At 56.5% G+C, this 21,623-nt stretch overlaps 2 protein-coding genes across 13 annotated transcripts; both read right to left on the bottom strand.

Annotated features, from left to right (window-relative positions):
• Positions 1-306: 306 nt before the first annotated feature.
• LPAR2 (lysophosphatidic acid receptor 2) lies at positions 307-5,401 on the bottom strand. 3 transcript variants are annotated; one of them, XM_033200395.1, is made up of 3 exons: positions 4,863-5,401; positions 3,319-4,740; positions 307-1,212 (listed from the first exon to the last, which is right to left on the bottom strand). In XM_033200395.1, exons 2-3 carry the CDS (start codon positions 4,058-4,060, stop codon positions 899-901), a joined length of 1,056 nt encoding a protein of 351 aa, XP_033056286.1. In that variant the 5' UTR covers positions 4,061-4,740; positions 4,863-5,401; the 3' UTR covers positions 307-898. The 3 variants fall into 3 exon arrangements, with proteins under 3 accessions (XP_033056286.1, XP_033056288.1, XP_033056287.1); XM_033200397.1 differs by having other exon boundaries at positions 3,319-4,272; XM_033200396.1 differs by having other exon boundaries at positions 3,319-4,060.
• Positions 5,402-6,223: 822 nt separating this feature from the next.
• GMIP (GEM interacting protein) lies at positions 6,224-20,739 on the bottom strand. 10 transcript variants are annotated; one of them, XM_033200345.1, is made up of 21 exons: positions 20,584-20,739; positions 19,619-19,703; positions 19,061-19,136; positions 18,895-18,952; positions 17,865-17,990; positions 17,715-17,779; positions 17,506-17,613; positions 15,812-15,892; positions 15,565-15,735; positions 15,326-15,463; positions 14,792-14,988; positions 14,343-14,455; positions 14,133-14,222; positions 13,086-13,196; positions 12,848-13,002; positions 12,474-12,662; positions 12,240-12,377; positions 11,955-12,151; positions 11,239-11,638; positions 7,221-7,359; positions 6,224-7,084 (listed from the first exon to the last, which is right to left on the bottom strand). In XM_033200345.1, exons 1-21 carry the CDS (start codon positions 20,600-20,602, stop codon positions 6,711-6,713), a joined length of 3,030 nt encoding a protein of 1,009 aa, XP_033056236.1. In that variant the 5' UTR covers positions 20,603-20,739; the 3' UTR covers positions 6,224-6,710. The 10 variants fall into 10 exon arrangements, with proteins under 10 accessions (XP_033056236.1, XP_033056240.1, XP_033056238.1 ...); XM_033200349.1 differs by having other exon boundaries at positions 7,221-7,287; XM_033200347.1 differs by having other exon boundaries at positions 13,086-13,163.
• Positions 20,740-21,623: the final 884 nt, after the last annotated feature.

Below are 21,623 nucleotides of genomic sequence, written 5' to 3'. Positions count from 1 at the left end.
ACAGAGATTAGCCGGACGTGGTGGCATGCACCTGTAATCCCAGCTTACCCCGAAGCACGAGAATCTGGAACCCGGGAGGTGGAGGTTGCAGTGAGCTGAGATTGTGCTGTTGCTCTCCAGCCTGGGCTACAAAGTGAGACTCTGTCTAAAAAAAAAGAGATGGAATAACAGCCAGCCAGACTGAAGAAGAGGGAGCACAGGGCCAATGTTGAAGGATCCTTGCTGGACCTGGGCCAAGGTAGACAATTCCGGGACACATGGAGAGATACACTGTCTGAATTGATAACAACAAATGTTTTGGAGACCTCGGAGTGAAAAGAAAGATTTACTCCTTGTATCATCCCCTCCCAGTGGACTGCTTCAATTCTAACAGAGACAGGCCAGCCCCTGGAGGGTGCAAGGAGCCACAAACCTTTCCCAGCTCACACTCTGCATCCCTCAGTCTCTGCTGCTAAAGAATCAGCCTCAGGTGGATGGGACGTCCACAAGTCTGTCCTCATTACCCAGTCACACTGGGTAGCATGGCCCGAGAGAGCCCTCATCTCTCCCCACCTTAAAACCCTCAGCATCACACAGCAGGAACCAGTCCACAGGGCTTACCAAGGATACGCAGTGAAAACAGAAAAATGTCTGTTACAAACCCCCTAAACCTGAGATGGCTGAAGAGCCAGATTCTTGTGCCCCATCTGACTCCCCCAGGCAGTGGGAGATGACCCCCAAGCCCCCACTCTCTGGGCAGAGTGGTGTGCCTGGGGAGGGCTGCCAGTGGTGCTGTGCCGTGCCAGACCCTGGCCTGACAGTCAGTCAGTCCCGCTGGTTGGGTTGAGCCAGGAGCACCCACAAGTCATCAGGGGCTGTGGATTTGTTGCTTGCTGCATACCGCTGAAGTTCAAGGTAGCTAAAGGGTGGAGTCCATCAGTGGGTGGCCGTTCTCGGGAAGCATGATACGAGTGCTGGCACCTCCCTGGGCAGAGGATGTATAGTGGGCAGACTCGCGGGTAGACCGGCGGAGGCACGCACAGCAGAGGAGGCGGCGGAAGGTGCGGCGCATCTCAGCATCTCGGCAAGAGTACACAGCAGCATTGACCAGTGAGTTGGCCTCAGCCAACAGTAGGAAGTACTTTTCTACAGCCAGGACATTGCAGGACTTGCAGCCCAAACCATCCAGGAGCAGTACCACCTGGCCTGGTGTCCAGCAGACCACGAACGCCCCTGTGGGACAGAGGCGGAAGTGAGCTGGGCAAGCTGTCAGAGGCGCGGCACCTACAGCTCTCAGTTTGGGGTTGGAGAGGTCTCCAGAGCTCAAACAATAACGGTGCAGTTTGCAGTGCAAGAGTTGACTGTTTTGCTGATTCTGCGGTGTAACAGGAAGACCTGCTAAGATGGGCCATCTATGCTAATTGGTACACAGTGGCCAAGGCACTGGACATGTGTGTGTGTGTGTGTGTGTGTGTGTGTGTGTGTGTGTGTGTTTGAGATGGAGTCTTGCTCTGTCGCCAGGCTAGAGTGCAGTGGTGCAATCTTGGCTCACTGCAACCTCTGCCTCCCAGGTTCAAGAGATTCCCCTGCCTCAGCCTTCAGAGTAGCTGGGACTACAGGCGCCCGCCACCATGCCCAGCCGCTTGTTTTTTTTAAATTTTAGTAGAGATGGGGTTTCACCATGTTGGCCAGGATGGTCTCGATCTCCTGACATCATGATCCGCCTGCCTCGGCCTCCCAAGGTGTTGGGATTACAGGCGTGAGCCACTGCGCCCGGCCTGTGTGTGTTTTTTTAAGACACGGTCTCCTTCTATCACCTAGGCTGGAGTGCGGTGGCACGATCATACCTCACTGCAGCATTTGACAGGCTGAGGCAGGATAATAGCTTGAGGCCAGGAGTTTGACACCAGCCTGGGCAATATAGTGAGACCTCATCTCTACAAAAAATAAAAAATTAGCCAGGTGTGGTGGCACATGCCTGTAGTCCCAGCTACTCAGGAAGCTGAGGCGGGAGGATTGCCTGAACCCTGAAGGTCGAGGCTGCAGTGAGCTACGATGGAGCCACTATAGTCCAGCCTGGGCAAGAGTAAGACCCTGTCTCTAAAAAAAAAAAAATTTCAAAATTTAAAAGTATGGGCTGGGTGCGGTGGCTCATGCTTGTAATACCAGCACTTTGGGAGGCCAAGGCAGGTGGATCACAAGATCAAGAGATCAAAACCATCCTGGCCAACATGGTGAAACCCCATCTCTACCAAAAATACAAAAATTAGCCAGGCGTAGTGGCATGCACCTGTAGTCCCAGCTACTCAGGTGGCCGAAGCAGGAGAATCACTTGAACCTGGGAGGCAGAGGTTGCAGTTAGCCGAGATTGCGCCACTGCACTCCAGCCTGGGTGACAGAGCGAGACTCGGTCTCAAAATAATAATAATAATAATAATAATAATTTAAAAATACATATAGATTAAAAAATAATTTAAAGACTTTTTGTTAAACCAGGCTTAGCACTGCTAAAAACTCTTTTTTTTTTGTCTTTTTTTTTTTTTTCCTTTTTGTGGAGAACAGGGTCGCGCTGTATTACCCAGGCAGGTCTCGAACTCCTGGGCTCAAGCTATCCTCCCGCCTCTGCCTCCCTGAGAGCTGGGATTACAGGCGTGAGCCACCGCGCCAGCTTTTTTTTTTTTTTAATTTTTTTTTTTTTTGAGATGGAGTCTCGCTATGTCGCCCAGACTGGAGTGCAGTGGCGCCATCTCGGCTCACTACAAGCTCCGCCTCCCGGTTCACGCCATTCTCCTGCCTCAGCCTCCCCAGTAGCTGGGACTACAGGCGCCCGCCACCACGCCCGGCTAATTTTTTGTATTTTTTTTTCAGTAGAGACGGGGTTTCACTGTGTTAGCCAGGATGGTCTTGATCTCCTGACCTCGTGATCCGCCCGTCTCGGCCTCCCAAAGTGCTGGGATTACAGGCGGGAGCCACCGCACCCGGCCAGCACTGCTAAAAACTCTCAAGGGCTTCCCACGAAACTCAAAATATGACTCCTGTCTGTGCCCCTTAAGGCCTTGCTGAACTCTCCTCCTCACAAGCCCGCTTTCCTCTTTAGAGGCTCTGGCCTGGTACTGCCTTTAGGTTTTTACTTTGTTTCCTCTGCCTGGAACTCTCTCTGTTCCTATCCTCAGCATTCAGGCTTCTGCTCATATATCACCTCCCTGGAGAACATCCCCCACCTAAGTCTTCCCCCTATCACCCTCTATCAGGTAGCTTGTCTTGTTCATTGCTTCGAAGTATCTTGTGGGAGACGGAGGGGAAGCAGGGTGCCTGTTGCCCCCTGAGGGCCCCACTCACCCAGGATGATGACGACAGTCTTGACCAGGCTGAGCGTGGTCTCTCGGTAGCGGGGGTGGCAGCTGACATGCTCTGCCATGCGCTGCACTCGCCTCCGCACATAGAAGAAAATGCGGGTGTAGACGGCCACCATGAGAAGGAAGACAAGCAGGCTGGACAGAGCCCAGACAGCCAAATAGGAGCGGCTGAGCAGGGGTGCCATGCGCGAGCAGCGGTCCAGGGCACAGAGGCAGTGCCAGGAGTGGGCAGGCAGCAGCCCCAGGCCCAGGGCAGCCACCCACACGCCCACAATGAGCATAACCACGCGGCCACGGGGCAGGCGGCTGTGCAGCTGCACGGCCATCACACTGCGGTGCCGCTCCACAGCGATGGCCAGCAGTGTGGCCACCGACGCAGTGAGGCTTGTGTCCAGCAAGCCCTGCCGCAGGAACCAGCCCTCAAGTGAAAGTCGGGCTGTGCGGGGACCAGTGTGGAACATGAGGAAGAGGTAGGCCACGCCCGCGAAGAGGTCAGCCGCCGCCAGGTTGCCTAGCAGGTAGTAGATGGGCTGGTGGAAGCGGCGGTTGGAGGCGATGGCTGCTATGACCAGGAGATTGGTGAGCAGCACCAGTACACTGACGGTCAGCCCCAGTGCCACCACGACCACATCCTTGGGCCGCCAATGAGAGCTGAGCTCCTTGCCACTGTTGTTATAGAAGAAGCCAATGGTCTCGTTGTAGTAGCACTGGCCCATGGTGACCATCTGGGGACACAAGAGATCAGTGCATGTGGCGCTTCTTGGAAGGACACAGGGAGGGGCGGCAGCTACAGAGGACAAGGAAGGACAAGGATCTTGAATTCAGATGCCTCGGAGCAAAGTGGCAGTGGTGAGGACCACGGTGGCCTGGAAAAAGCAAGCTCCATGGGGCTGGAGTGGGGGTGGAGGAGCTGCTGTTTCTTGCCTACTAATAAGACCTGTGTGCAAGACATAACCCAAGTCAATAGGGTTTTGAACTAGAAGAAGTGAAACAAAACCCATCTATGGTCGAATCCCAGCCCACCTGCTGCCAATGTGTGACCCGGTTTGAGTTGTAGGTAGAGGAGGGTCAGGGCAAGACAAAGGGGTGTGAACTGCAGGACGAGATGAGGGAGGGTCACTTAGGTGCCGGAGTCAGTGTAGGGAGCAGAGACCCGGGAGCGTGTGCAGACAAGAGTGAGGTCACTTGCTAGGACCCTGCGAGGGGGCGGTGCCGAGGCGTGGAGGTGATCGGAGTGGACAGAGAGGCGGCCCTAGAAGTTGGTCTGCGGGATTTGGGCGCGGGTGCTTCCCAAGCGGGCGGGGCAATAGGCTGTTCCGGGTGGGACGGAGGACACTGGCGGTCTCCGGGACAAAGACAGCGGTTGGGGAAGGGACAGCTGGCCGGGCCTCCAGGCGTCTCCAGACTGGGGAAGGGGTAGAGGGTTAAGGGATCAGAGGGCGGCGTCCTGGCCCCGCAGGCACATGCCGCGCCCTTCCCCCGGGCCCAGGCCCGCACCCGCCCGCCTCCCGTCCGTGCCGGCCTCACCTGGGCCTCCCGTCACGCCGCAGACAAGGCGGGCTCGCGGGGGTTCGGGGCGGGCTCGAGGCCCATGGCCCGGCGACCGCGGCGGGAGCGGTGGAGCGTCCGGGTGCGCCCTGCGTGGGCTGCAGAGAGGGCGTGGGAGGCGGGGTCTCCCCGGCGCCCCGCCCCTGCCACCTGGGGGAGTCCCGCCCCGCCCCGCCACCTGGGGGAGCCCCGCCTCCGCGGCCGCGTCGGGGGCGGTGTCGCCCGGAACCGCAGCCCCCCTATTTCCTCCCCGCCTCGCGGCCCCTCGGTAGCCTCTATTTCCGGCGCGGGACCCCCACCCTGGTCCCTGCACACCTCACGCGCCCGCAGTTTCGAGCCTGCGGGGCTGACCCGAAAATTCCCGCCGCGACTCCGCGCAGCCCGGGCGGAGCTCCAGGTGGTCTCGGGTCCGCGCCCCTTCTCCGGACCCCCAACCCTCCCAGCCCCACCCCGCTCTCTTCTTCGTGTCCAATGGGCCGCCGAGTTACAAGCCACTCCCTGATCCGACTTGGCTCCCACCGCCCGGACCCCCGCCCATCCTCGGCTTTCCCAGCTGGCAGCTACAGCGCGCCGCGGCCTCCTGTGTGAGGCCCACGCCTGCGGCCCCAGCTGATCATCGGGCGCACGCTAGGGTTTTGCAATCCCGCCCCCGTACTCCTCACCCTGGGACAGCGCTGCCCCCTGCAAAGCCCGGCGCTGCCCTGCCCTGTGGCTTCCTCCCTCCGCCTCCCTGCGGCGGCCCCGGGCTCCCACGGTCCGGAGCACACAGCCCCATTGTCCCGGTTATCTGAACTTTGTTATACTGTATTTGATTATGCAGGACCAGATCGGGGACGCAGAGCTCCGGGAGGGCCGGGCTGGCGTGACTCAGCCGGGTGCTGCGGCCCAGCCCCAACCGCCTTTAGGTAGATGCTGCAGGGTGTTTGATGATGTAAGAAGGAGGCCTTGAGGCCGGGCGCGGTGGCTCACATCTGTAATACCAGCATTTTGGGAGGCGGATGCGGGCGGATCACGAGATCAGGAGATTGAAACCATCCTGGCCAACATGGTGAAACCCGTCTCTACTAAAAATACAAAAAAATTAGCTGGGCGTGGTGGCGTGCGCCTGTAGTCCCAGCTACTCGGGAGGCTGAGGCAAGAGAATCGCTTAAACCCGGGAGGCGGAGGTTGCAGGGAGCCGAGATTGCACCACTGTACTCCAGCCTGGACGACAGAGAAAGACTCTGTCTCAAAAAAAAAAAAAAAAAAAAAAAGAGGTCTTGATTCCCCTGATCAGTAAAACGGGGGAAAGGAGTGCTGCCCTGCTGGCCTCTCCCCTAGCAGAGATGCACCCAAGGGCATACAGGACACAGTTTATTAGAGGCCATCAGACCCCCAGGCACCATCAGGATGTGGAGTCTGAGCTGCCCACCTCCTCCAGGAAGGTCACTTCAAGTCCACGAAGGGGGCAGGCAGGTGTGGGGGAGTGACCACAACCAAAGTAGCAAAAGCACCCCTGTCCCAGGGGTGGGAGACTAGGGTGAACCCCAAGGATCTCATAACCTGTATTGACCCTGAGTATTGATCCTGAGTGACCTCTGAGCCCGAGTGGCCCTGATGCTTGGCAGTGACCTGTGTCCAGTTGGGGGATTCCAGGACATTGCCCTCGAAAGGGTTTTAGGCCTCCCGTAGGCCATGTATTAAATAGTTTTTCCTTACAGGAACCCTCTGGACCTCTCCTAGTATTGAACTGCTGGCAGGCTGTTTGGCCACCAGGTGGTGGGAGGTAGGGAGATTGCGTCCGTCTTCACAATCTGGGCTTCTTCCTTATTTAGTGTGCCAGGGTGGTCAGAGATGGTCCTCGGCTTCCTCAGGCTGGACATCCGGGCAGCAGGTGGCCCTGGGCACAACCTCGCTGTCCAGTTTGGAGAGTAGCCGGGCTGTCTCCTGGGTGATCTCAAAATGCTTGGGCAGCGGGGTGCGGCGCAGGGGGCTGCCCTCAGGGGAGGCAGCTGCAGGGCTAGGCCCCCGCCCCCGCAAACTCCCTCTGGGCACTGATGTGATGGGGGTCTCTTCGCACAGCTTGGAAGCCACCAGGGCCAGACTGGACAGCTGGTGGGTTACAGGCCTCACACCGCCCCGGGGATACTTCACTGGCTGGCGGCTGAAGTGGCCACGAGACTGTGTCCCCAGGAGTGTGTCCTCTGGGCCTTGGCTGGACACTGTGTGTGGGATGGGTGGTCAGTGCAGAGTACCCCCAAGTTCTCTGGATATCCCCCCCAGGAGTCATCTTTTAGCCAAGTCACCCTGGGGCCAAGGCACCCCCAGAACTCCTGAGCCTCTCCCTAACATACTCACCTTCCCCTCCCCCATCTTTGGTGTCTTCAGCCACATCCTCTCTCTGGTCACCCTGTGGAGTTGGGATCTGCAGGGAGAAACCGACCCCAACACTAAAATCCCAGTTCTTTGAGATTCCTGGAGAGCTGAGGGCTTCTTCCTGCACATGCAAAGGGAATAGCCAGTGCAAAGGCCCTGAGGCAGGAGCGTGCCTGGTGTGTTTGGACGCAGCCCCACCCTGTAATGAATGAGGGAAGGGTGGTAGGAAGTGAGACCAAAGAGGAGTGGGCTCAGGTGGCTCTGCTAGCCACCCCTGACTTCACACCTACTATGCACTGGATATGGACCACCACTGAACTCCTCCTATGCACAGGGCATGGAACAGCACTGAATGTGCGCCTGTCATCCTTTGCAGTTTTGGTGTTCGGGGATAGACAATGCCCTTATAAGTGTACTGCTTGGCCAGGCATAGTGGTGCATGCCTGTAATCCCAGCACTGGTGGATTATCTGAGGTCAGGAGTTCGATACCAGCCTGGCCAACATGGTGAAACCCCATCTCTACTAGAAATACAAAATTTAGCCAGGTGTGGTGGTGTATGCCTGTAATCCCAGCTACTAGGAGGCTGAGGCAGGAGAATCACTTGGACCTGGGAGGTGGAGATTGCAGTGAGCTCAGATCATGCCCCTGCACTCCAGTCTGGGCAACAGAATGAGACTCCGTCTCAAAAATAATAATAAGTGTACTGCTTGCTCTTCCAGCACAGAGCAGTGTCATTCACTGAGTCTGGACCGTGGGCTCCATGAGGGTGGGAAAATCCTTTTTTAGCAAACAGCCAGCCCAGGGAGTGGCTCAGCCGTCTCCACATTAGGACCAGATAGCACCTCTGAACTACCATCCTGGGCTGCTCTCTGCAACCTTACCAACTTTACTGTTCCATCCTTAGCTAAGTGGTTGGCAGTGTCTACACATCAGACACTGTCCTGAGCACTTTATGAGACATTCCGGCTCTCAGAGACCCACAGTTCACCAGCAGCTGCTTCCCAGCTCTGGGCTGCTGCAGGATAGATCCTTGCTCTCAGGAATGGCAGATGCAGCAAGATACCAGCAGCACAGGCCTTGGGCATGGACTGTTCTAGCAATGTGGAGCAGCGGGTGCTGCTGTCTTTCTGGTTCACAGCTGAGCTCTGGATCCAGACTGGTGACCTTTATTAAAGATTCCAGGCCAGGCACGGTGGCTCATGCCTGTAATCCAGGCACTTTGGGAGGCCGAGGCGGGCGGATCACCTGAGGTCAGGAGTTTGAGACCAGCCTGACCAACGTGGATAAACCTCGTCTCTACTAAAAATACAAAAAAAATTAGCCGGGTGTAGTGGTGCATGCCTGTAATCCCAGCTACTCGGGAGGCTGAGGCAAGAGAATCGCTTGAACCCAGGAGGCGGAGATGCCATTGCACTCCAACTTGGGCAACAAGAATGAAACTCTGTCTAAAAAAAATAAAGGATTCCGGCCGGGCGCGGTGGCTCAAGCCTGTAATCCCAGCACTTTGGGAGGCCGAGACGGGCGGATCACGAGGTCAGGAGATCGAGACCATCCTGGCTAACATGGTGAAACCCCGTCTCTACTAAAAATACAAAAAACTAGCCGGGCGAGGTGGCGGGCGCCTGTAGTCCCAGCTACTCGGGAGGCTGAGGCAGGAGAATGGCGTGAACCCGGGAGGCGGAGCTTGCAGTGAGCCGAGATTGCGCCACTGCACTCCAGTCTGGGCGACAGAGCGAGACTCTGCCTCAAAAAAAAAAAATAATAAAAAAATAAAAATAAATAAAGGATTCCAACTGCGGCCAGCTGCGGTGGCTCACGCCTATAATCACAGCACTTTAGGAGGCTGAGGTGGGTGGATTACTTGAGGTCAGGAGTTTGAGACCAGCCTGGCTAACATGGCAAAACCTTGTCTCTGAGGCATGAGAATCGCTTGAACCCAGGAGGCGGAGGTTTTGGTGAGCCGAGATCGCACCACCGCCCTCCAGTTGGGCGACACAGTGAGATTCTGTCTCCAAAAAAAAACAAAAAACAAAAAAGATTCCAACTGCTTACAGTCCCCTTTTAGGGTCATTAACTGCTCAGAGCCTTCGTTGTTTCATCTGTAAAGGATTTTCACTAATACTATCTACCTCTCAGGACTGTGGAGAGGACAACAGGAAGTCTCTATAGTGTCCCCTGCATAGCAGGTGCGCATTCAGTGGTGGTCTGTGCCCTATGCATAGGAGGTGCTCTGTGGTGGTCCACATCCTGTGAATAGCAGATGCAAGGTCGGGGTAGCTGGCAGAGCCACCTGGGCCCACTCCTCTTTGGTATCACTTCATACCACCTTCCCCTCATTCATTACAGGGTGGGGCTGCGCCCTAAGACACCAGGCACGCTCCTACCTCGGGGCCTTTGCACTGGCTGTTCCCTTTGCCTGGAACACCCTTCATCTGACCTCCATGTGGCTGGCTCACTCCTTCACGTCCTTCCAGTCTTTGCTCAAGTCCATCTGCTCTCTAAGACCTGCCCCTACCATCCTACTTAGTGCTACAAACTGCCCTCCACCTCCCACTGTGCTGCTTCCTGGTGTCATGTGTCTTACTCCACTTTTTTTTTTTTTTTTGAGACAGAGTCTTGCTCTGTTGCCCAGGCCGGAGTGCAGTGGCATGGTCTCGGCTCACTACAACCTCTGCTTCATGGGCTCAAGCGATTCTCCTGCCTCAGCCTCCTGAGTAGCTGGGATTACAGGTATACACCACCATACCCGGCTAATTTTTGTATTTTTAGTAGAGACAGATTTCTCTTTGTTGGTCGGGCTAGTCTCGAACTCCCGACCTCAGGTGATCCGCCTGCCTCAGCCTCCCAAAGTGCTGGGATTACAGGTGTGAGCCATTGCGCCCAGCCATTACTCTACCTTTGCATGATCCATTACCCTTATCATCATCACCTCATCACATTTCAGATAACTGACTGTGTCATGTTTATGGTTTGTCTTTCCCCACTAAAACACAGGCACTGAGAGGGCAGGGTCTTTGGATATTTAGCTCGTGGATGTATCTGCAATGCCTATGACAATGCTTGGCCCATAGTATGTGTTCAATAAATATTCTGGGGCCGGGCGTGGTGGCTCACGCCTGTAATCCCAGCACTTTGGGAGGCCAAGGCGGGCAGATCACGAGGTCAGGAGATCGAGACCATCCTGACTAACACGGTGAAACCCCCGTCTCTACTAAAAATACAAAAAAAAATTAGCCGGGTGCAGTGGCGGGCGCCTGTAGTCCCAGCTACTTGGGAAGGTGAGGCAGGAGAATGGCGTGAACCTGGGAGGCGGAGCTTGCAGTGAGCCGAAATTGTGCCACTGCACTCCAGCCTGGGTGACAGAGCGAGACTCCATCTCAAAAAAAAAAAAATGAAAAAAATAGGCTGGGCGCGGTGGCTCAAGCCTGTAATCCCAGCACTTTGGGAGGCCGAGACGGGCGGATCACGAGTTCAGGAGATCGAGACCATCCTGGCTAACACTGTGAAACCCCGTCTCTACTAAAAAAATACAAAAAAAAAAACTAGCCGGGCGAGGTGGCGGCGCCTGTAGTCCCAGCTACTCGGGAGGCTGAGGCAGGAGAATGACGTAAACCCGGGAGGCGGAGCTTGCAGTGAGCTGAGATCCGACCACTGCACTCCAGCCCGGGCGACAGAGCGAGACTCCGTCTCAAAAAAAAAAAAAAAAAAAAAAAAAAAAAATGAAAAAAATAAAAATGAAAAAAAAAATAAATATTCTGTTGGAGGAATGAATGATCACCCATGTCAGTACATGTGCAGGGCTGTTCCCTCTTGTTACATCATCACTGCCCACTGCTTATTCCTCATTATTCCTTCCAGAATGAACACAAGTTAAATGAGGAAGGGAAGAAGAGAATGAAGGAAATTTTTAAAGGAAAGGAAAGAAGATGAAAGAGAAGGTAAGAGAATTGAACAGAGATAAGGCCCTCTCCATGGCTGTGGGCCCAGTAGGTTCTTACCTCGGTGGGTGTGGCTGTGGGATGCTGCTCCAGGGCACTGTGGGGCTGGGGGTCTGGGCCGGGGTCCGGGCCGGGGTCCGAGGCTAGGACTGGGGGCTGGGAGTCCGGGTCAAGGTCCAGGGGTGGCGGTTGGGAGCTGGCTGTGAGGGGCCCAGGGGCTGGGCTGGAGTCTTGGGGCGGGGGCTCAGTGGCCTGGGGGAGCTCATCCATCCCAAAGATCTGCTCGTAGTGCACAATGAGGAACTCCACAAGCTGGGCCTGATGCCCAGAGTCCAGCAGGCAGGTGACAGGGATGGCGCCGGCTGCCCGTGGGCTGTCCGGCGGCCGCAGCAGTGTCGGCCCAAACACAATGCCCAAGTTATTGGCAGACATCTTGTTTTCCATAAACCGTGCAGCCACCCTGGGGATGGTGTGAAGAGAAAGGTCAGGGTACAGGGTGCAAGGTCATTGGTCTGAGGGTAAGGGTGGGACCCACAGGCCAGCCTAGTGGTGACTTGCCCATGTCACAGGTGTAAGTTGTCTGAGACCAGCAACCACATATCCAGAGCTGGAGGTCAGGGATTAGTACCCAAGGTTATGAATCATGGATTATGGTTCAGAGTTCAGAAAACACAGGTCAAAGGTCAGAGGTCAGTGTCAGGGGTCAGCCAAGGTAGTCAGTAGTCGCATGTCCAGGGAAGAGGGTCGTGTTTCAAGGCTTGGGGACCCATGCACACCTGAACAGATGGGCCACCAGGTGCCGCAGGGTGTTGTAGTTAGAGTCAGGCAGCTGTACCAAGAGGGTCTTCAGCGAGCAGATAACCTCAGGGCTGGGGCTGGGGGTCCCAGGGTCGTCCCCAGGGTCTGCATGCAAGGTCTTAGCCAGAGAGATGAAGGCATCGTAGAGGTGGAAGGGGATCACGGGGTCGGTGAGCTGGGGGTGGAACGGAGGGCGCAACACGAGTGTGGGTGGGCTGTGGAGGGCCCCTGCCCACGTTCCCCTCAGTGTCCTGAGCACCCACCTCCTGAAGAAATCGCTTGAGAACACTCGAGACATCATGAGGCGAGTTCCCTGACAGCTCCACCAACGCTCGGCCATTCTCGAAAGCCTGGCACAGCCGCTCCACACGGACCCGGGACCCGCTGACCCGGTAAATGCCCTGCAGGGAGAGGGTAAGAAACAGACACCCGGTTCGTGATCAGGCCATTGATTCGGTCAGGTCACTTCTGGGGATGATAAAGGGTCAGGACACCACCTGCACATCCAGGGCGCGGTGTTCTATCTCAGCCGTGCACTTTGTGACCACAAAGGGTACCTCCTCCGGGAAGTCCCTGGGTAGCTTCAGGAAGTCGACCCCAAAGAGGGGTGTCCGTGCTGGTAGCCGCCTGTGTCCACAGAGGATCAGGAGAGTCTCCAGGCAGCGCTTGTGGCAGGTCAGAAAGCACTGCAGGGAAGGTCACAGGGACAGGGAGGTCATTAGGGACCAGTAGGGGAAGAGATCCTCAAGGAATGGGGGCTCATGGGAGACAACAGGTTAGGGTCCCAGGGGCAGAAAGGCTGTAGGAAGCTCAGGTCAGGGAGATGATCAGGGATCAGCAAAGGTCATTTGGTCATTAGCCTGGGCCACACCTCCTCACACTCCGTCCCGCTGACCATGAAGGCTTCGCACTCGCGGCACTTGGCCGGGCCTCGCAGTCGCCGCAGCCGGTGGGTCTGAGCCGCGCTGGACAGTGTCCACTTCCTGAAGGGGCTGCCCAGCCCATTCTCCAGCCCATCTCCCAGGTCTGCAGGGAGACAGGGTCAGGGGTGCCTGGTCCACCTCCTGCCCTGCCCTGTCCCATCCTGCCCTACCCTGCTTCAGCCTCACCAGGGTCTCGCTCCTCAAAGTCATCTGAGGACTCAGTGCCTGTGGACGAAGCCTTCACCAGCCGCCTCGTGCCAGCGCCTGGGGTCAGAGGAATCATGGGAGATTCCTGGGCTGTGGAGGCACTCCTGGTTTTTAGGGCTTCCAGAACTACCCACTAATTCCTAAGGGGTCAGAGGTCAGGAGGGGGATTGGACAGGTCAGTGGTTAAGGGTTGGAGAACTGGGTCAGCAGCCTGGGGCGTGGTTCATAAGCTGGATCAAGAGGTTGAGGAAATAGGCTGGACGCAGTGGCTCACGCCTGTAATCCCAGCACTTTGGGAAGCCGAGGCAGGAGGATCACATGAGGCAAGGATCATGAGGTCAGGAGTTTGAGACCAGCCTGGCCAACATGGCAAAACCTTGTCTCTACTAAAAATACAAAAATTAACCAGGCATGGGGGCAGGCACCTGTAGTCCCAGTTACTTGGGAGGCTGAGGCACAAGAATCGCTTGAACTTGGGAGGTGGAGGTTGCAGTGAGCCAAGATCGTACCACTGCACTCCAGCCTAGGCAACAGAGCAAGACTCTGTCTCAAAAAAAGAAAGAAAGAAAGAAAGAAAAGGCTGGGCGCAGTGGCACAGACCTATAATCCCTGCACTTTGGAAGACCAAGGCAGGTGGATCACCTGAGGTCAGGAGTTCGAGATCAGCCTGGCCAACATGGTGAAACCCCATCTCTACTAAAAAATACAAAAATTAGCCAGTGTGGTGGTACACATCTATAATTCCAGCTACTCCAGAGGCTGAGACAGGAGAATCGCTTGAATCTGGGAGGTGGAGGTTGCAGTGAGATCATGCCACTGCACTCCAGGCTGGGCAACAGAATGAGACTCTATCTCAAATAAACAAATAAATAATTTTTAAAAAGATAAAAAAAGAGGTTGAGGAAATAGGTCAGGGGTGTCGGGTAGGTCAGAGGTCAAATGATAAAGATTGAGGGTCAGAGCTTGACCAGGGGCTGGAGGATGGTCACAGGGGGAGTGTGGGTCAGGACCAGGTCCTATCCCTACCTGGGCTGGAAGTGGGAGAGTCCAGGGACCGAGACTCGCTGCCGCCACCCACGCTGTCCACATCACTGCCCGGAGTGGGGCCTGGAGTCCCTAGGTGGGACAGGTCAATAAGGATGGTCCCCTGCTCCCAAACCCCACTCCTGTAGCCCACCTATGTGTGGGTGGAATGAACTCCTGGCACCACTCCCACCTGGCCCTCATTGCACTCACCTTGCCAGCGCCAGCCTGTGCCCGGATCCTCCCAAGGGCCTGGCTCAGCTGAATTCTCATCCAGCCTTGGAGGTAGAGGCCCAGAGAGCTTCTTTCTGATGTCCAGAGGGGAGCTGAGAAAACAGAGGTTTGAAGGTTTGAATCCCAGGAAACTGGCCTGTGGTGATGGCACCCAGGCATCATGTCTAGGTACCAGCTCCAAGCACTTGGGTCTGCAGGCCCTGACACCCATGGGTATTGTGGCCCCTGCAGTACAGTAGCCCCAAATTCCTGCCCCTGCCCCTAGGACTGGGACAACCCATTCAGCCTCCTAAGAACCCCGAGAGCCTGGAGTACTAAATTCCACTAAGGCTTTGCGTTCTCTGACCTCGAGTACCCTGCCTGCGGTGCCAACAGCCTGGCATCGCGATTCCGGGGCTCATTCCCAACTCCTTGCTCCAGTGACCCACCTGTTCACGGAGGGAACGAACTCCTGGAAAGAGAAGGCGGGCGGAGGCGGGGGCGGGGCCTCGGGCCGCAGCGCCCGTACAAACTCCTGGTAGCGCTGGCCCGGCTCAAAGGGCGCACAGCACTCGGCCAGGGCAGCGAAGGCACGGGGGCCACGCTCCGCCTGCGCGCCGCACAGCCCAAAGAGACCCAGGGTCACCTGCCGGGTGGAGACACCAAGTTGCGAAGGGGCGGGGCCTGGGAGCCTGGGGGCAGGGCCAGAGCTGGGGCGGGGTCAGGGTTTGGGACGCACCTGGGCGGCTTAGGAACTAGGGCAGTCGGCCAGGGGACCCAGGCGTGGTCAGAGCAGGGGCTGGTCATCCAGGGGACAGGATCTCATGGGGTGGAGCCGAGACAATGGGTCTGGGGGCGGGAACTGGCTGTCGAGGGAAATGGCTAGTCCTGGTGTTCCCACGGTGGCTTAGGGGCGAGGAGCGGGGCACTCAGTCGGGGCCCCAACGGGGTGAAGGGGGGATGGCCTTGGGGATGGGTCTCACCCGCCTCAGCACTTCATCCCCCTGAAACACCAGCTTGCGCACGTGCGACACGATTCGCTGCTTGGCGATCTCCAGGTCCTGCTGCCGCGCGTTGGCCTCGCGGACACAGGCCTGGTACAGCGCCTCGGCCTCCAGCGCCTGGGGAAACGGGAGGCCAGGGGCGTGGTGTGGCGCGTGTGGGCGAGAGCAGAGGGCAGGGGGAGCCAAAACGCTACAGAGGCTCTGGGCCGGGTGCCCACCTTGGCCTGGGCCTCCTCCCGCGAGCGCCGCCGTCGCTCCTGCTGCTTGCTAGGTCCCGGCGAGGCCTGGGGGGATGGGTCCTCAGGGGACCCCTGGGAGCGCGCCCGCAGGTCCTCGCTGCGTTGCACATACTGCAGCTGGGCGCGCCGCAGTGCCTGCACCGCCTCATTCTGGGGGATCATCGATGAGAACGTCAGCATCCAGGCCTGTCTCTTAGCCTACCCCTCCACCCATTCCGAGCCTCACCATCCGCTTCTGCTCCTTCATCCACTGCTCCTTGAACTCCTTCCGCCACTTCTCAATCTCAGTCCTTTTGGCGGCGAGGGGCTGGCAAGGGTTGGGGATGGGGATGGAGACGCTGTCTTAGGGCGACCCCAGAAGCAGCCACCCAGTCCTTCCATTCCTGCGCCATGTGCTTTGCCGCCTCTGGACTCTTTTTTTTTTTTTTGAGACGGAGTTTTGCTCTTGTTGCTCAGGCTGGAGTGCAAGTGGGCAATCAAGGCTCACTGCAGCATTGAACTTGAACTCTTGAGTTCAAGCAATCCTCCTGCCTCAGCCTCTCAGTAGTTAGGACTACAAGCATGTGCACTAGGCCTAGTTAATTCAAAAAACAATGTCTTTTTTTTTTTTTTGGTTAGCCAGGTGTGTTCATTCATGCCTTTAATCCCAGCATTTGGGAGGCCAAAGTGGGCAGATCACCTGAGGTCAGGAGTTGAGTTCGAGACCAGCCTGACCAACATGGTGAAACCCCGTCTCTACAAAAACACAAAAATTATACAGATGTGATGGCATACTCCTGTAGTCCCAGCTACTTGGGAGGCTGAGGCAGGAGAATCACTTGAACCCGGGGGGTGGAGGTTGCAGTGAGCTGAGATCATGCCACTGCACTCTAGCCTGGATGATAAAGTGAGACTCTGTCTCAAAAAAATAAATAAATAAGTAAATAAAATAAAATAAATAAATAAAATTTTTTTGGTAGATAAAGACAGGGATCTCACTATGTTGCCCAGGTTAGTCTCGAACTCCTGGCCTCAAGCAATCCTCCAGCCTCAGCCTCCTAGTAGCTAGCACTACAGACATGTGCACCAGGCCCAGCTAATTAAAAAACTTTTTTTTTTTTTTGTGGAGAAGGGAGTAGGGGGTCTCACTGTGTTGCCCAGGTTGGTCTCAAACTCCTGGGCTCAAGCAATCCTCCCTCCTTGGCCTCCAGAAGTGCTGGGATTACAGGCGTGAGCCACTGTGCCTGGCTGGACCCTTTTCTGAGTCAGTATTCTCCTCCTGGGGTCTTCTCCAGACCTGCTCGCCCCAACCCCTGTGTCCAGAAGTCTCAAGTCACCCCATCCTTTCTGCTTGGAAGCAGAGACACCGAGGCTTTCCTCCTGAGAACACTCAGCACCTCGTGCCCCTCCCCACAAACAAAAATGAAGTTTTTGGCTGGGCGTGGTGGCTCACACCCGTAATCCCACCACTTTGGGAGGCCAAGGTAGGTGGATTACCTGAGGTCAGGAGTTGGAGACCAGCCTGACCAACATGGTGAGACCCCATCTCTGCTAAAAATACAAAAATTAGCTGAGTGTGGTGGCAGGCGCCTGTAATCCCAGCTACTCAGGAGGCTGAGGCAGGTGAATTGCTTGAACCCAGGAAGCGGAAGTTGCAGTGAGCTGAGATCGCACCATTGCACCCCAGCCTGGGCAAAAGAGCAAGAGACTCTGTCTCAAGAAAAAAGTAAAGTGAAGTTTTGCAATTACACAGGAAGCCCAGCTTGAATCTTTGCTGGGTAACCTTGGGCAAGTTCCCGAGCATCCCTGGGCCTCAGCTTCCTCATCAGTGAAATGGCGATGTTGGTAGTGGTGCCTTCCTCCCAGCTTGCTGGGAACCGAGGGGATCAGGCCTGAAGGACAGCAGGGTACCCTCTGTAACATTCCGTCCCTCCCCTTCACCTGGTAGTAGTCTCTTTTCTGCTGGGCCACTGTCTCCATGGCCAGGGCTCCCAGGCTGAGATCATGCTCCAGAAACAGGGTGTAGATGTACTGCAGAGGCATGTGGCTCTGGGGGAGACAGTGGTGTAGGAGGATACTGAAGATCTGTGAGGGGCAAGGGTGAGGTTCTAGTGGGGGTTGGGCTCTCTAGGGGGTCTAGTCATGACTACCTGCTGTTGAATGGACACCTTGCCAGCTTCAGCGATCTTCATGGTGCTCTTAGCAAACTCCAGCTCTGGGGGAAAAGAGAGCAGGGCTCTGGGTCTAGCTGGGGTCTGGGGACTGCCTGGTGCCTGGGGCTGGGTGGAAGGGGTCCTCACCATAGCTGGCTCTCTTTTCAGTCCAGGCAAGCAGTTCCTTGGCATAGCGGCTCCAGGTCTTGGCATATTCCAGGGCTGCGTCCACACCCCCCTTGGTCCGAATGAGCCGCAAGTCCAGTTCCTCCCCTGGGGAAAATGGATAGACCTCTGACCTTTGCACCCTAGTCTGCTATGGATGTCTTCCCTAAGCCCCCAGACCAGACCAGTGGCCCCTGTCCTACAGCCTCACAGCTCCCCAAACACTGCTTTAGGATCACTTGTCCTGGTTGCAATTTTACAGATTCACTGGTTTTTGGTTTTGATTTTTGATTTTATTTATTTATTTTTTTGAGACAGTGTTTCGCTCTTGTTGCCCAGGCTAGAGTGCAATGGCGCGATTTCGGCTCACCACAACCTCCGCCTCCCAAGTTCAAGCGATTCTCCTGCCTCTTGCTCCTGAATAGCTGGGATTACAGGCATGCACCACCACGCCTGGCTAATTTTTTGTAATTTTAGTAGAGACAAGCTTTTTCCATGTTGGTCAGGGTGGTCTCGAACTCCCAATCTCAGGTGATCCACCCGCCTCAGCCTCCCAAAGTGCGGGGATTACAGGCATGAGCCACTGTGCCCAGCCTGTGTTTGATTTTTTTGGACAGGGATCCAGGCTGCAGTGCAGTGGCACGATCATATCTCACTGCAGCCTCAAAGTCCTAGGCTTAATCAGTCCTCCAGCCTCAGCTTCCAAAGTAGCTGGGACTACAGGCACACACCACCACATCCAGCTAATTAAAACATTTTTTTTTTCTTTTGGTAGGGATCGTGTCTCACTGTTGCCCAGCATGGTCACGAATTCCTGGCTTCAAGTGATCCTCCTACCTCAGCCTCCACCCTGCCTGGGGTCTCCCTGAGGGCTGGGACTGAGATCTGTTGTGTGTACTGCCATGTTCCCAAAACCTAAACGATGCCTCGCATGGAACAGGGGGTCAGTGGTGATTTGTTGAAGGAAAGACTGCTTGCGGTCCCCAGTGTCCTGGCCTCCAGAAGCCCCTACCTGTGAGGGGTGCGGGACCCTCTGGGAAGGGGCCGCTCCAACAGCTGGCTTCGTTGGTCTGTGGGGGAGGGAGACAGTATTCAGAAGCAAACAGGGCAGGGACCTGGCCTTCCTAAGGCCCCCTCTGCCTGAGGCCTTCCTCCCTATTCCCCTACTCCCCACTCACAGCAGTGGCTGTGGGGGTCTTGTCAGGTTCTGGGTCTTCTGAGAGTAGAGGGTCTCCAGCCAGCATCTCAAGGGTCCTGGGGGATAAAGGTGTGTCAGGATGCCACCTTACACCCAGTCTGTCCTGCCAAGGGGTGCTGGGGACTTTAGGGTTGTTTGTGGCAAACATCACCTCTGTGGCATCTCTTGTACCTAGGAGGTCCGAAGAATGGTGTTTTGGGGGAATCAGGTGAGTTTTTTTAAAATGGGACTTGAAAAAGGGTCTGAAGGGCCCCAGGTAACTTTGGGGTTCATAGAGTGGGATTATAGGGATCGCAAATGTATTAAGGGGTTACAAGAATATGTAGGGTTCTAGGACCACTTTGGGGATTTCCAGTCTATTTAGGGGGACACTTTTGGGATACCCAGGCATTTTGGAGGCTCCCATCCTATATTTCTCTGGTTATTAGGTATGTAGGTCCAGATGTTAAGGGTTCCAAATGGGACTTCAGGGCACCTAAATGGTTAGGGGGTTGGGGCATCTTGGCAGGATTTGGGGGCGATCCAGGCTCAGACTCACACGTTCCCCAGTGAGATTTCGAAGTTGTCCAGGCTCTGGAAGATGTCACTGTACCTCTTCCTGCCCTCAGGAGCCGGGGGGAGCCCTGGGGGAGGGGAGTGTAATACATGGGCTAACCACTGCCTCCCTCCACCCACGGCACCTCAACCAGTCTCATTTGGAGGGGGTGGAAGAGAAAGGGAAAGAGAGAGAGAAAGAGAGGAGTAGGAGGGCTTAGTTGGGGCCAACTTGAGGCAGGCAGATGGACTCACACACCACCAGAGACCAGAGACAGCTGCTCGGGAACAGAGACACCCACACCCTGGTCTGCACCCAGAAGCAAACCAACAAAACAGATGCCCCAGATGCAACCACGCTGTTCCGAGAAGAGAGCCGGCCTCACAATGGAACCACATGGACCCAGGCTAGACAGATGGAAATACACAAGGGACAGCCAGGCAGAGCCTGAGGCAGAAACACACATGGAGAGACTGAAGCCATGAGGGACATAAAGACCGAATGACACTCCTCATACACAACACAGACACAAAGACGGCCGGAAACACCAAGTCGGACCCTGCCACATTTCTGCTGCTGCCCCCCTGCCCCCTCTCCTAGGGGGCCCAGACCAGCACTGCCCGCTCCCCAGGGCTATAGAGGAGCCCTGTGGGGATCCTACCGCGTTGCCCTCTCCCTCAGCACCCTGCCCCCATCACAAAAATCAGAAGCAGAAGCAGCCACTTCCCCTTCCTGGGCCCCCTCCCCCAGGCGTCTGGGGTGAGGGATCTAAAGGGGGAGGGGGAATCAAGGGCTGGCGTCCCAAACCCCTCCAGGCATAGGGCTCCCCACAATGGAGGATCCCTGGGTCCTTCCCATTCAGGAACTCCTCTCCTGGCTTTCGGGACGGAGCGGGACAAGCGTATCCCCTCAATGTAGGAAGCAGGGGATGGTCGGGGGAGGCCCCTCCCGGATCCCCAACCCCCTACCCGGCTCTGCTGCGTCCATATCTGGGCCCGGGGATCGCTCTGCAGGGGCCGGGATGGGGATGGGGTCGCGCGCCGGCGGGGCCGAGCCCCGATTTCCTGCCACTGCAGCTGCCGCCACCCGGGTTCCGCGTCGCCCCGCCCAGCAGAGACCACGCCCCTGTACCAGGCCACGCCCCCGTAGCCCGGAAGCCTTGATAGTGACCTCCTCTACCTGAACCGCCTGAAACTGGGTCGGGCCGGGGCCCCCTAAGCGACCACTGGAGGCTGCAGTGCCCCTGAACTGGGCATCCTAAGACTTCATCTAGGCCATAGTTTCCCTCCCAGATATTTGTGCTACCCCGAATCCCACGGAGCCCCAGCCCCCTCCTCCCTGAATGGTTGCAGAATCCACCCGTCCCGGAGAGCCTCTCTCAGGAGCTCCCACAACCCGCGACCCCGGTGATCCCCTTGCCCAGATTGTCTCTCACAGCCCTGAAACCACCTGGGCCCCGCTGGAGTCACGGCGCCCCCTAGTGGAGGCCTGATATTCTGTCCGATTCCAACCAAAATTCTAATACTCTGGGGCTGGCGAACCAGGCTCCCTCCCTGACCCTCAAAGCTGGATCAGGCTCAAGGCCCCAATTCCAGCACACCAGGGAGCAGCCCTTTTAGGTAGAAGGTGGAGGTTTGTCCAGAAGCACCAGCTCTGGGGTTGCCACAAGCCGCCTGTCAGTTATAAAAATGCTCCCACACCCAGCACAGAGGAATTTTGGGGCTGGAAAGAGACTTTAAAATATGTTTATGCCGGGCGCGGTGGCTCAAGCCTGTAATCCCAGCACTTTGGGAGGCCGAGACGGGCGGATCACGAGGTCAGGAGATCGAGACCATCCTGGCTAACACGGTGAAACCCCGTCTCTACTAAAAATACAAAAAAACTAGCCGGCGAGGTGGCGGGCGCCTGTAGTCCCAGCTACTCAGGAGGCTGAGGCAGGAGAATGGCGTAAACCCGGGAGGCGGAGCTTGCAGTGAGCTGAGATCCGGCCACTGCACTCCAGTCCGGG

This window comes from Trachypithecus francoisi, unplaced genomic scaffold (genome assembly GCF_009764315.1).
Source record: "Trachypithecus francoisi isolate TF-2019V2 unplaced genomic scaffold, Tfra_2.0 Lachesis_group5, whole genome shotgun sequence".
Classification (NCBI taxonomy): Eukaryota; Metazoa; Chordata; class Mammalia; order Primates; family Cercopithecidae; genus Trachypithecus; species Trachypithecus francoisi.
Note: the sequence above shows the minus strand (reverse complement) of the source record. Positions and strands in the feature narration are given on the sequence as shown.